This window comes from Tiliqua scincoides, chromosome 1, assembly GCF_035046505.1.
Source record: "Tiliqua scincoides isolate rTilSci1 chromosome 1, rTilSci1.hap2, whole genome shotgun sequence".
In the NCBI taxonomy this organism is placed as follows: domain Eukaryota; kingdom Metazoa; phylum Chordata; class Lepidosauria; order Squamata; family Scincidae; genus Tiliqua; species Tiliqua scincoides.
The window spans coordinates 239,824,312-239,838,136 of record NC_089821.1 but is presented as its reverse complement, the minus strand read 5'-3'; the positions used below and the strand labels follow the sequence as shown (position 1 = coordinate 239,838,136).

Sequence of the window (13,825 nt, the reverse complement as noted above, 5' to 3'; positions counted from 1 at the left end):
ATGTGCCTATATGTGTGCTGAGTGCTCAGGCCCTTTCTCTGATGACTGGCCACTGCCACTATGCTGTGTCTGTGCTGTGCTGTACCAGACAGCTGGCTATTTCTGAAATGGTGAGCGTAGGCTTGTTTACTCAGAGTCTCTAATTGGCCAAGTGTCTTCATCCAAGCCACACAGATCAGGAAAAAACACGGAGGGCTGTATTACTTGGGCCAAGCAAAATAATGAGTTATCTTTGAGTTCGCCCATCTCTATCCTCTGTTGCTGATGTCTTTGGTTAACTAAACCTCAACTCTCTTCCTTTCTCTATCCCTATTTTGAAATTCTCTCCCTCTACACTCTCTCTCTTTCTTTATTGCCCTTTGACGCATGATCCCCAGAGGCCTATGTTCCTTGCCAGGGGCCTTCCCACATAATTCCTACTTGGCACTCTCTCTGTCATCTCTGTGTTCTCCTGCCCTGTGTTTGGGCAGTTTGGGTTTCTGCTGTCTTGGTGCTCTCTCTAACCTCAGAACTTAAGGTCCATTCAGTCTAGCATTTTGTTTCCAAAGAAGGACTCTCACAAGCACTTTGGTGCACCAAACTCACCCACATGCAGATAGCTGTAAGACTCCGTCCTGCCCAGTCAAATACATTAAACATTAGGAAACAGGAGACTGGGATGAAATATTGTTCTGAGAAGAGAATGATGGAGAACAGTCAGTGTCAGCATGTCTTATTGCCCGTTTATATTCAACAGGGCAACATAAGGGCTAGGACCAGTGTTGTACATCTGTGAGGCACGTAACCCTGATCTCATCTTCATCAAAAATCTAACACAATGTTTCTGAAAAGAACCAGTTAAGCCAGGGTATGGTCTGTGCCTGTACTTAGAGCTGTGACTAAAACACGAGCACTGGGGGGGGGGGGGGTCTGGCAAGCGACCTTTTACAACACACGCAACCAGCAAATTGGGGCTAGGAGAGCTTGGCAACATGCTGGCAGACACAAGACTGGATGATTGAAGAACTTACTTTGCTCTGCCTTTTTTACATTAGCAAAGCTACAAAAACTTTCTATCACACAAGCTAATTACAATGGGATTTCCTTTCCCCCCAAATAAGAATACAATATATTCCCCCAGAGTTCATTGAATGTAAGGTAATGCATGATGTAAACCAAATGTGGACAGATATGGAAACAAACAAAAGGAACTGGAAGAGGTGCATATTTTGTCCAAACAAAATGTGGAAACTGTGGAAAGAGCTCTGTGTAGATTTCCATCCTAGCCACTGTCAGAGATTCAACATTCTCCTAAGCACCATGGTTTCTGCAAACCATCTTCCTTTTGCTGGTGCTACAACTCCCTAGACTAGGTCTGTCCAATCCACCTCTAATTTCTTCCTGCTCCTATACACACTTAATGGTGCATCTACTGCTCACAGCTTAGGGGTTCCATGTGAAGGCGCATGGTGTTCAAGCTCAGCAGGTTGTTAAGTCAGTTCTTGGATAGGAGGCTGCCTGGCACTCACCATGTCAGCTGCTTTGAACCTCCCAAAGGAAGAGTTCAATACAAGCATAATCAAAACCATGCCTGCCAAGTCTGAATGTTACTAGCTTTGATCCTAGTCATTGAGGAGAGTGCAGATTCACATACCCCAGACAGTGTTTTGTCCAATAGTTGTGCGAACTTCAAGAGTAACAGCTGGGAAGACACCAATCGTGACAGCAAAAACTGAGCAGACAGACACAGCCATTAACCAGATCTGGAGATAACAGAGAACAGGGCACATCCTCGTCAAGACACTTCAGGTCAAAGAGCCTCTGACACTTCTCTTTAGGAAAAAATACTTGGAATGGGAATCCCTCCCACTCCCAAGGCACAATTCCCTTCTGAAATACCTTTCTGAAGATACCAAGGACTGATGATTCATGGTTTGGTGTGTGGGAGGCCCCATTCACAGGGTTGAGTTCTAGACCATTGCGGCCATCTGCATGAAGAGGAAACAATGTAAGAAGTTACAACTTTACATGGAAAATAACAATTTCTTATTCTGCAATATAACTTTTGATGGTCACGATGCTTTTCTGGGTGCTTCACAAAACTGAATGAACTACGCACTCAAAGCTCCATTCCCTCCACATTCTCTTCCAATCTATTGCTTTTTGTTTATTATTAAACAATAATTAACAGTACTGGTTAGTTAGCAACCTTCAGTCTCGAAAGACTATGGTATAAGCCTACAGCACCCAGTATTCCCAGGCAGTCTCCCATCCAAGTACTAACCAGGCCTGACCCTGCTTAGCTTCCAAGATCAGACGAGATTGGACATTAGCAGGGCAACAGTTAACAGTATTATTAACAGTATTTATATACCGCTTTTCAACAAAAAGTTCACAAAGCAGGTTTACAGAGAAAAAAATCAAATAACTAATGGTTTACCTTTCTTGATAAGATCCACCTTGGTTTCCAGCTCAGCGTGGTTCCCATGGGCCCGATACTCAGTCTTGTCCTTCATAGAGTAGTAACGGAAGAAGTCCTATGAAGAGATCAGAGCATGCAACTCACGCTGGAGTGAAAACTTCTGAAAGGAGGGAGAGATTTTGGAGAACTGTTCTGAAATGAGAACTGAGCATCCTGGTGGCTCAAATGGGTTAATGCAGAACTTGTCCTCCCTAACCCAGCAGTGCCTCAGTACAGCTGCCACAACCTTCAGAGACAAGAGACTGCTTACCAGTCGAGGCAACATAATATAGGAGCCAATGGCCAGCAGAATCGTGATGCAGGCTGTGATGAAGTAACCGAAGGCACTGTCTGCCAGTTCAGAGCCACCTGAAATAGATTTAGAGAGAAGCAGTTACTCCCTCCCATACTTAAATCAAACCCCGGCCAGGGGGTCGGATTCACGGTTCAGACGGATCTGACCGCCCAATGAGCAGACTTTTCTGTTCTGCCCTTGAGTGGCTCATTTATCTGGTAGAGCTGGCCACCAGGGTGCTCTAGGCAGTTGTGTCTGCCCGGATGTCTTGTTGCACAGCCTTCTAGGATGCTGGGCAACAGATGTGACTGCCCTGGGCATTTGAGATTTCCTCTCTGTAGAATTTGAAGGAACCAGAGGCTCAAAACAGAGGTCCAATCAAAACCAAGTCCCAGAATCCAAACCACCACTGTAGACACCTGCAGAACCAACAATTCTGAAGTTGCCATCACCTCAGGGCTAGCCCTTTGCAGAGAAGGATAGAGACATTGGGTGCTTTAGAGAACAGGGGCAACTAGGCCCGAGAAGAGAAGGTCACAAGGGTAGACCTTTCTTTTTTGCCAGAATGGACAATACAGGTTTCTTACAGCCTGACCTTTCATTTTTCCAAATACCACATGGCTCAGATTGCCCTACTGAAAAGAGACAAGTGGTTGTATAGCAATACTACATGGAAAGAGAGAATTACTCACTGGCAATAGCACAGATCATGGCTAGGGCTGCAAATGTCCCTGCGAGGCCTTGTCCACTCATGACCGGTGTGGTGTAACTGGTAGGCAAGAGTCCTGCCAATCCAAAGAGGCTGCCCTGGAGAATGGCACCAAAGGCTGTTGAAAGAAAAGACAGGTGGGTCTGATGCAGAGGAAGCATTCTGCCTCCACCCAGTGCTGAGGGACAGGAGAGTGAGTGTGGACTGTCTCATCCATCCTGCTGGAAAACAATCAGTGCTTCCACAGCAGTAGCTCCTGCTAGGAGAGGAGCAGCTGTGAATCCTGACACTTCCATTCCTCAGAAAGTTCAGTCCTGGGCATCAGGAATGGGCAACCTCATAAGATCAGAGAATTCAGTTCTCACCTTCCTGAGCTGGGCAAATACTAAAAGTTGCTTAGTCTTGAAATGCTGTTCAACAGTTGTGTGACAGACATAGAATGTATTTACATCCCTCCCACCACACACCAAGGCCAGCATATAATTGAACCCTACTTACAATTGATGAGGACTATCTTGATCATGGTGATTATGAAGAAAGGCAATGGCTCCACAAATATCTTGACTAGAATAGATGTTATCATAAAGACCAAAAAGATGGCAACCAGACTGCCCAGGATCCGTACTTGCTGAGGGATCCTAGCAAGTGGAAAGGGACAAAAGAGAAAATCATAGTAGAGCATTAAAAGAAGACATACATGGGAAGGGGTGGGTCATTTTCACTGCTAGGGAAACCTAACAGAACTTAGAAAACTTCCTTCCCTTTCAATTCTAAAAGCACAATGAAGCCTACAATCCTCCTGAAATAAATGAGCTTAAGCAACCTTTAATTAAATTGAGAATGGATTTTCCTTGGCAGAGATGGAAAGGTCCTTTGTCAGTGGGGTGGAACAATGGTTGATCTGGATGCTGTCCCTCTAGTGGGAATGACTAGGCTAGAAGGCAATAGCATCTACCTAGAAAGATGTGCAGGGCTCCCTTTGGTGGGGGGGGGAGGGACTGTGAGGATCTCACCTCTGATGCAGAAAGGAGTTGAGGCAAGTGAAGATGAGTAGAGGTAACATGGCACAAAGCGTCATCACATTGGGGAATATGGATTGCAGGTACGTGTGTTTCTCACTCCCTGTGACATTTCCAGCAGCAAGGAGGTTAGCATGGGATATATTGTGAGGATCTCCCAAGCGGCTGGTAAAATACTGTGGAGAGTGGAAAAGAGAAGCATGTAGGGCAACATGAAGAAAGCAAGCTTCACTGACAAGTAGCTGAATTGCATGATGGTCAAGAACATAATCAAAGAGGCAATTTTATGGGGTGTCTTAAGAAAAAATGTACACACATTTAAATGAGCTCTCATACATACATCATTGCAGAAAACTTGCAACATATGAATATTTAAGGGAAGCAATTGAAGAGATGTATCCCAGCGCGCACATTGGTGGATGTCTGCAGATCCCTTAGTTAATGTTGTCAGTGGCATACAGATGCCAATGGGGAACATTTCAAGCACATGGTCTAATTCATCAATCAACGAAGCAACTGTTTCTGTGTATACCATATGACGTATATGTGCGAATTCCAGCATAGGTTTGTCACTATAAGATATGTGTAGATTTTCTGGAGTTGTCCTGTATTTTCAATAATACAGCAAGGGCCCAGCAGAACTGTCCCATTCCCCCACCCCACCCCAAACACACTCTCTGGGTGAACAGGCCACAAAATTGGCTAATAAGTATCAGTGTCAGTTGGTGTAAAGCCAAGCACACTGAAGCAAAAACAAATCCTAACTTCATAAACTGATGATGGGTCTGAATTGGCCCTGACTAATCAGGGAAGAGATCTTGGGGTTGCGATAGGTAGCTCAAAGAGAACATAAAGTCAGTGTGAGTTTAATGAAATTCAAAAATTCAAGGTCATCCAATGAAACTATTTGGCAGGAAAGAGTCCCAAAATTTAAGACGGACAAAAGGAAGTGCACATGATGCCTGATAGAAACAGCCTTAAATGCCTTTAAAAGAGGATGAGAAAAATTCACTGACAGGTCTATTAATGGCTATTGGCCACTGATCATGACAGATATATGAAACTTTCATGTTCAGAGGCACTACACCTGTAGAAAGCAAAAGCAGTGGTTGCCATCATACCCTGGTCATGCAAACTTCCCAGAGGGACCTAGTGAGGCACTGTGGAAAACAGTGATGGACTAGATGGAGCACTGGCCTGATCCAGGAGGGCTCATCCTCCTTTGAAAATATAACTAGAGAGTCTGGACAGTGCGTTTCATGTTCATCCACATGATCAGAGCACTGCTCCTGTTCCCAGTCACACTCATCCATTGTTTCTGGTTGGAAAGCATAACCCAGATAAGTTTTCCACTTTTAAACTGCCCTGTTTTTCTTCATAGACTTTCTTTGCAAAGTCTACCACCGCCATCACACTTTTCAAGGTACTTAGGACACAGTCCTAACCCCTAATTGTCAGTGCTTTCTGGCACTGACATAAGGGCAATGCAGCTCTGAGGTAAGGGAACAAACATTCCCTTACTTTGAGGAGGCCTCCTTGAGTGCCACCCAACTGCAGGATGCAGCACATGTCCCTTTGGCACTGCTATGCCAGTGCTGGAAAGCACTGACATAAAGAGTTAGGATGGCGCCCTCAGTTTTCCAGTATCTGGAAAGCAGGTAGAACTGGTCAGATGCCTGATTGTGCACATGGAGACTCAATGCAGCTTTGGTTTGTGCTAAATAAAAAGTACTCATAATACAGATCAACAGAAGGATCCCATGTCCTTCAGTGGGGGTTGCACAAAAATCATAGATGATAACTGAATGACTGATTGCTATTTTTGGTACAGTGTTTTGGGGGATCACTCAAACATTTTTTACACTTGAAAATATCTCCTTCCTCTCCCCTCACATGGGTAGGCATTGCTTGCCTCTCAGACCTGTCATCCCCTTTGTCCAGTCAGCCCATGAATGAGACTGCTTTCTGGACGACAGTGCAACTTCTGCGGTTCTCCCTCATCTACAAGCTACAGCACAAACTGCACCCAGTCACATTCCCATTCTTATTCTCTCTTTCAGGACGATGTCACTATGCATACATTGGTGAGAAAAGAGGACTTGATGCTGCACTGGGCCTCCTCCCTCCAACAGGCATGGAGTGCTAGGGGCAGTTTACTTTCACAAGGCACGATGCAGCCCTTTTTACGAACCACTGATCTAGGTCAATCCCCGAGGAAGGCATCTTGTGCCAAACACACTTCCTACACATAACGTGTTCCCATTACCTCTGAACTTACCCTTGTAGCCGTCATGAAAAAATTCCATGGCAAGAGCGTCCCCAGGCCAAGTATGAAAAAGATCATCCAAACAGCCTTATACCTGAAAGAAACAAGAATGAACAGTGGGGACTAGGCCAAAGCTCCAGACTGAGGATGTTGCTTTCTTGTTAAGCTCTCCCTCTACTTCTTCCCCTGGCCAGGAGAGGAACATCCCAAACAAGGAGGGCTGTTACTCAAAGTAGCTAGGAACCATGTCTAGGCTTAAAGTGGTCCTGCCCCTTTGAGAACTAATTAATTAATTACCACAGTGTGGGTGGGTGGCTTCCTGTCTCTGACAATGTAACAATAGGCTGCCCATCTCCACTGTGTAAGAAGGCAAGCATTCTTTATTCCCACATCACTGTTGTCAAGGTAATTATATTTGTCACCACTACAGCAGACGGGTGTGGGGGCATCCCTGGCAAAGGCATCTCCCAGATACAGCAAGCCAGCCTGCAGAACACTGGGATCCCAAACTTCTCACACTATTTCAACAATGATGAAGCACGCTTTATTTTTCTCTCTCCTTGCAGCGAGATTTAACTCCATGTAGAAAAATGTCCCGTGAGAAATGGCCTTCAGAACAATGGGAAAGAAGAAGGTGGAGGACATTCTACAGTGCCTAGTAAGTGTAGGAAGGAAGGGGGCCTCCATACCTGTCCTGGGGGCTGTTGCCTGTCATTATTGCACCTTGGGCAGACTTGTACGACCTGGGCAAAAACTGGTGTCTAGTGAACTTTCACTGCTTCACTTCACTGCTGGGCCCCTGGAAAGTCAAATAAAAGAAAAATAGTTAAAATGGAATAAGAATAATGGAGAGCAATTATTTCTAGTTTCTAGTCTTTATGATCACAGGTACAGGTTTTAACATAATGACTGAAAACACTTGATAAAGAAACATTTCAAGTGGCATTACTAGAGGTGTTTGAAAATGGTGTTATTTTATTCAGAAGTAAGCCCACTAAGACTTGGGCTATAAACCTATCTTAATTACCAATAACAAGCACCTCTAGGTGTTCATTAAAATCAGCAGTATTTCCTTGCGCATACTAGAGCAGGATTTTTAGCAGGGTTTGCTGGGAACCCATTACTTTCATTCATATGCAGTTTCTTGTTGTAACCAGACTCTGTATAATCCTTCTATACTTCTGATGATTGCACTCAACAGACTGCTACTGCATTTCCCCCAGCGCCTTAGGGCTCAATCCTATCCAACTCTGCAGCACTGGTGCAGCTGCAATACCTTGAGGAGGTCTCTGTGCCTGTCTCCCCACCAAAGGATGCAGTGCACACCCCATCAGCACAGCTGCACCGGCACTGGAAAATTGGATAGGATTGGACCCTTAGTCCTCTGCTGATCACACACATGCTATAGTGATCAAAGGCTCAGCATTAAATCAGGAATTCAGAAACTTGGATCTATAAAGTCCAGGAAGCTATAAACAAAGACAGCCATGGAAACTTTGGAATAAGCAGAACCAAGGGCAGAAAAGGTCCAAGGCAGAGCTGAGTATACCTAGAATAGACCAGCTTCCATACTTTTAAGCCATTTCTGCCCAATATGCAACAGGGACCAAATGTGTTCGCCAGTGGGCCAGACAAAAATAGGTTATAATTTCTAATCCCAAAAGACTTGGTTCCGGTTCACTCAGTTTGTTTCTGTGGTTATACGAAATAATGACTTTACTGGGGAAAGTTTTAAAGCAGTGGATTTCTTTACACTGGGGGACGACAACAGTTAAACTCTAAATGGTTGTTCGCTAGTGTCTCTTTTATGTTTCTTTTTTGATTGCGAGCCCTTGAGGACAGGGAAACATCTGCATTCATTTTCCAAAGTAAACCACTTCTTGCAGTTGTTGAAAAGTGGTATATACATGACTAACAGTAAAATTCCAGTTTTGTAAGAACAGATGTAGCCATTTAAAAATCTGAAAGTTCTCTGACTTTAATTGATGCCTGCTGCGATATATTAACAAATATTTGATTATGGCATTAGTGTATTAAGTACTTTACAGCCTGTCTCTCATGCGCTTATCAAATTTATATGGCTTTTGTGGAAGCAGGGCACTTTGCCTCCTTTTACTTTTCTGACAGAAAAATAGTCTAGCTTCTCTTGAAACCAGATGAACACAAAGACATCCTCTGCCTTTTCTTTCTGAAGTTTACACTGGGATGACATATGGCCCCACCACGGCATGAAGTTTACAAGACTTTTGTTATAGTACACAGTGAATGTGCCTCTGCAACTCAGTTGTCTCAGGAAATCTACACGTTCCCCTCTATGGTCATACTCCTGTTGATAGTGCTGGCAGCCCCTACTCTCTGGGTACCACAGACATGCCTTACAGCACGTTTGTGACACCCAGGGTCAGTCCTGGAGCTCAGCGCCAGTGCTGCTACTGTTTAGGATTGGACCCTGGATCTACTCAGACCCATGACTGGTGCAAGTCTGCATGGACCTGTGAAAGTGGATCGAACCTAGGAAGGGGGTTTCACTTACTCCGATGCTGCTGCCACCAAATCCTCCCCCTTTTCTGTCCTGTTTGGTCACCCCGCCCCGTTCTGCCCATCCACCGCCTCCCTTATTAGGGTAACGAGTGTCCAGAGTCTGCTGTCACATGGAGCCAGCCACTCATCCCTTCTGGTGGTGGCCAGCCCACATGCTCTGGCAACTGTCTGAAAGCAACTAGGTGCTAGCCGCTTTATGACTGGGCTGTTAATTACAGACAGAAAGAAGGGACTAAGGTGCAGTGACAAAGTTTTCACAAGAAGTGTGGACTATAAGAAAGGTTTTGAAGGAAGTACACACGGAAGCTTCCTGCAGATGTATCAGGAGTTCGAATATGGCTGCCTGAAAGTCACAGCATATTGGCTAGCATCCATTACATTGCTTGGTACAATGACATGCTTCTCTCCCAAGTCCACAATACTTGGTTAAATTTTTAAAATTTAAGGGTGTAGTTTGTTTACTTCTATAAAGCTTGAGCCTATAATCTTTACTTGGAAGCAAAAGAATATACATAGTAGCTTGTTAAAAGTACAGGTCTGTCACATTTCCCCAAATGCAGTCACATACCATGGTAGCCTCAAGTCTAATATATTAAAAATAAAATATTGAAACGAATGGGGACCCACCTGAAATTGGCTCATGACCCACTGAGTGGGTCCTGACCCATAGTTTGAGAAACACTAAGAAGTCGATGAAGAATATTTCTATACCGCTTTTCAATGAAAAAGTTCACAATATAGTGTTTAGAGAAAATAAAAGAAATGGCCTCCATTTCAAAGGTAGGTTTGAAGTGTGTCTCAAACCCAGCATGCATATTCAACTTTCATATTCGCAAATGAAAGGGTTTCTGTGAGACAAATTCAAGTATTTCACTTCTGAAGGTAGAGATTCTAGAAAAAGGCACATAGCATAATAGTTAAAAGAGGCTCAGATGGAGGTACACATATTTTGATGAGATGTGATTCACAACTTACTAAAAGACTCCTCAATATGCCCCTCCAACGTGAGTCTGGACACACATTTTAATGAAGAACTGTATTGTGAAAATCGAACTCTCTAGAAATATAGCTGCTGTGTCCTTGTGCCAGTTTCTGTGAATGAAGCAGGTGAAAAATGTACTTCAACACTCATGCTGCTAAGACATATCTGCATTTATGGAAGATCCACACACTATGTTTCTGCATGCAAAAACAATGCACACTTGTGGCGACATGTTTGAAGTCCTTTTAAGACAGGTGAACTGGTCTTTAAGTTTACCCACTGTGGATAAGGATCAGGTCCTCACCCAGGCACCTGACCCTTATGGGTGTTTCCCCCCTTGGCCCCACTGTCCAAACTCACAGCAGTCCAGAAGCTTACATGCCCAATTTAGTTCTTAGGTAGACTAGCCACTTATGGGAGCCCATTCTTAGCTTAAGTATCAGACCTACAGTTCTTAGTTAGAGTTCTTTCATTCCTTGCAATCTCAAGGGGGCACAACGGACCTCAAGACAGCAAGGCACTGTTCTTAGTCAAATAGACTAAATTACAGAGTGCCGAATCTTCGTAGGACTCAAGCAGCTTGGGGTCCGCAGCTTGGGGGTCCACCTGGACTCGCAGCTGCTCCTGGATTCCCAGGTGGCGGCTGTGGCTAGGGGAGCCTTCGCTCAGCTTCGGCTGGTGTGCAAGCTGTGGCCGTACTTGGATCATGCAGACCTGACCACGGTGATCCATGTCACGGTGACATTGAGGTTAGATTATTGTAACACGCTCTATGTGGGGCTGCCCTTGAAGACGGTTCGGAAACTGCAACTAGTGCAGCATGCGGTGGCCCGTGTAGTTACTGGAGGTAGGTGGTTTGACTCTGTCAGTCTGCTTCTCCAGCGGCTGCATTGGCTACCCATTCATTTCCGGGCCCAATTCAAGGTGCTGGTTTTGACCTTTAAAGCCCTATACTGCTCTGGGCCAGGGTATCTTAGAGATCACCTACTCCCATACAATCCGGCTCGTCCGCTTAGGTCATCAGAGAAGGCCTTTCTACAAGTGCCGCCGCCGCCTAGGGAGGTACGTGGGGCGGCAGCAAGAAATAGGGCCTTCTCAGTAGTGGCACCAACGCTATGGAATTCCCTTCCCCTTGACTTAAGAATGGCTCCCTCTCTTGAGACTTTTCGGCGAGGCCTGAAGACCCTTCTGTTTAAACAAGCCTTCTGAGTTCTCGGCCTTTTTAACATCTTTTCAACACCTTTTAATATTTTTAAAATACTTGGTTACGAGCCTGATTTTTTTATGATTTGCTGCTCTATGCTCTTTTTACCTGATCACTTTTTATCTGACTACTGTTTTTATGATATGTGTTATATGCTTTTATCTGTTTTTTAAATTATGTTTTTAATCTGTTTTAACCTGTTGTAAGCCGCCTTGAGTCCCTTCGGGGAGTACGGCGGGGTAAAAATAAAGTTGCTGCTGCTGCTGCTGCTGCTGCTGCTGCTGCTGCTGCTGCTAATAATAATAATAATAATAATAATAATAATAATTATAATTATAATTATAATTATTATTATTATTATTATTATTATTCCATTCCTTGCAATCTCAAGGGGGCACAATGGACCTCAAGACAGCAAGGCGCAGTTCTTAGTCGAATAAATTAAATTACAGAGTGCCGAATCTTGGTAGGACTGCCACCATCCTGATTACGCCAGTTCCTAAGCGGAGGGACTCTGAGGATCTACAGGCTTACACCAGCCCTTGCAGACTCTGGACTCCCTCTCACTTAGAGACCCATGCTTCAAGGCTCTGGATGTTTACACTTGTAGCTAAACCAAGCAGCTAGGTTGGATAGCCAACTCCTATTCCATAGTACTCAAGACTAAACACAGGGCTGTAAAATAGATTTTCCTTTTTAAAAGAAAAATTAAGATTACACATACATGACAAGGCAGCAATTGCATGAGATAAAGATTTACTACTTTTTCCTCTCTCTCTCTCTCACCTGGTTCTCCCAACCACAAGAGAAAGCAAATGACTCCCAGGCTACCTGTCCAGCCAGGCACCCATGATGGAAGTCAGAGCTGAATGAAGGCAAGATGCAGACAAGAGACACCCCTCCCCCTGAGGGTCCTTTTTATACCCTTATGATAATTATACCTAATACAGCCAACCAGAATACAGAATGGTCAAAAATTTCTAGAAGGCTGGGCAGTTGGGCTACTTTTGGTCACTGCTCCTACCCCTCCCAACCAAAAGCCACGCAGCTTTAAGCAATCCTCTTTGATGCACTCATCCTGGGTCAGCAAGGAGTGCCTGACTCTGTTATCTAGTTCTGTTGGCCTCTGAGAAGCAGAGAACAGTTACTTTCTCATTCACTAATTAGCTCCTTTCTCACCAGTTGCAAGTTCTAGGATGGAATAGCCTTGGGCCTAGCTTTTCCATGCTCATGACACCCACCTAGTACTGGAATGTACATTCTTACTACTTCATACCATTCAGCATGCCCCTCTTGAATTGGATGTTTTACTTGTCATGGCCTGCTTCAGACATAGTTTCAGCTTACACTCTTGATATTTCAGGCGGGGGGGGGGGGAAGATGGACAGGGACACAAACATGCCATCATGACCTGGGCAACTTGTGCAGCCAGGGCTAGCTGACCTTGTCACATTCAAGAACCATGGCAACTGCTACACAACTGCTAAAACGCTTCTCTAGTCTCTCCACAACATCCATTCAACCAAAGCAGTGCCCTGCCTTCCATCACAGAATGTAAATATAAAACTGAAGGGAAACTGGGATTTGCTAAAACCTACAGCACAAAGAAATGTCTTTGAGAAGATCCCCCTTTTATATCTTGCCTGCAAACCTCTCAACACTTGCGCCGTAAACAGGTCACTCAGGAAAATGAACACCTCACATACCTGGTTGCACAGAGCTGATGACATCTCAGGTAGCCAAGTCCAGCTCTGTGCTGGGAAACATGTATTTGAAAGAAGCAGAACTGTGTTTTGCTTTCTCCCTTCTGGCCCATGCCAAAGTCACAGGTACTAGAGAATTGATCTGGGTGCCAGCAGGCAGTGTGGTGTCAAGTGCCACACCCAATGGGTGGCTTGAGGTCACTGCTGTAGTGAGGAAATGATGGATTTTCCAGAGAAGCTGGAGCACTGGCGGCACCAGCAGAGGCTGCCAGCTCTGAGATTCTATGAGAATGAAGGAAGCTGGACTAGGTCAGAAAGGATAACACAAGGTTGCATGTAACAGCTGGGGTGCGCTAATCACCACTGTGTTCATCACTTAACAGCTCTCTTTCTGCGATATTTCTTCAGAATTGCGATATTTCTTCAGAATTGGCAAGTATCAGCCCTCTTCCAGGAAGGCTATTCGTTGCACCCCAAAGCAAAACAATTACTTCTTCTGCTTTCAGACACCAATGAAGCTACAGCGGTGCAGGGTGCGAATCTAACAACTGAGATAATAAATCTGAAATCATTCACCAAGCGTAGGAGTGTGTGGGCACAAATCCATAAGAAGAGACTTACTGGATCAGGCCAAAGGCCCATCTAGTCTACCATCCTGCTTCCCAC

General features: G+C 44.7%; 1 protein-coding gene across 8 annotated transcripts in view; it reads right to left on the bottom strand.

The window, feature by feature from the left end:
- SLC29A1 (solute carrier family 29 member 1 (Augustine blood group)) overlaps positions 1–13,825 on the bottom strand; it is an 84,449-nt gene that overhangs the window by 6,192 nt on the left and 64,432 nt on the right. For all 8 annotated transcript variants that reach the window (XM_066618619.1, XM_066618623.1, XM_066618617.1 and 5 more), the window contains 10 exons: positions 7,419–7,528; positions 6,742–6,823; positions 4,458–4,639; positions 3,943–4,082; positions 3,428–3,562; positions 2,712–2,809; positions 2,420–2,516; positions 1,879–1,967; positions 1,634–1,742; positions 586–671 (listed from right to left, as the gene is read on the bottom strand). In XM_066618619.1, coding sequence (XP_066474716.1) covers positions 586–671; positions 1,634–1,742; positions 1,879–1,967; positions 2,420–2,516; positions 2,712–2,809; positions 3,428–3,562; positions 3,943–4,082; positions 4,458–4,639; positions 6,742–6,823; positions 7,419–7,444 — 1,044 coding nt within the window. In that variant the 5' untranslated portion in view covers positions 7,445–7,528. The remainder of the gene's footprint in view (positions 1–585; positions 672–1,633; positions 1,743–1,878; positions 1,968–2,419; positions 2,517–2,711; positions 2,810–3,427; positions 3,563–3,942; positions 4,083–4,457; positions 4,640–6,741; positions 6,824–7,418; positions 7,529–13,825) is intronic.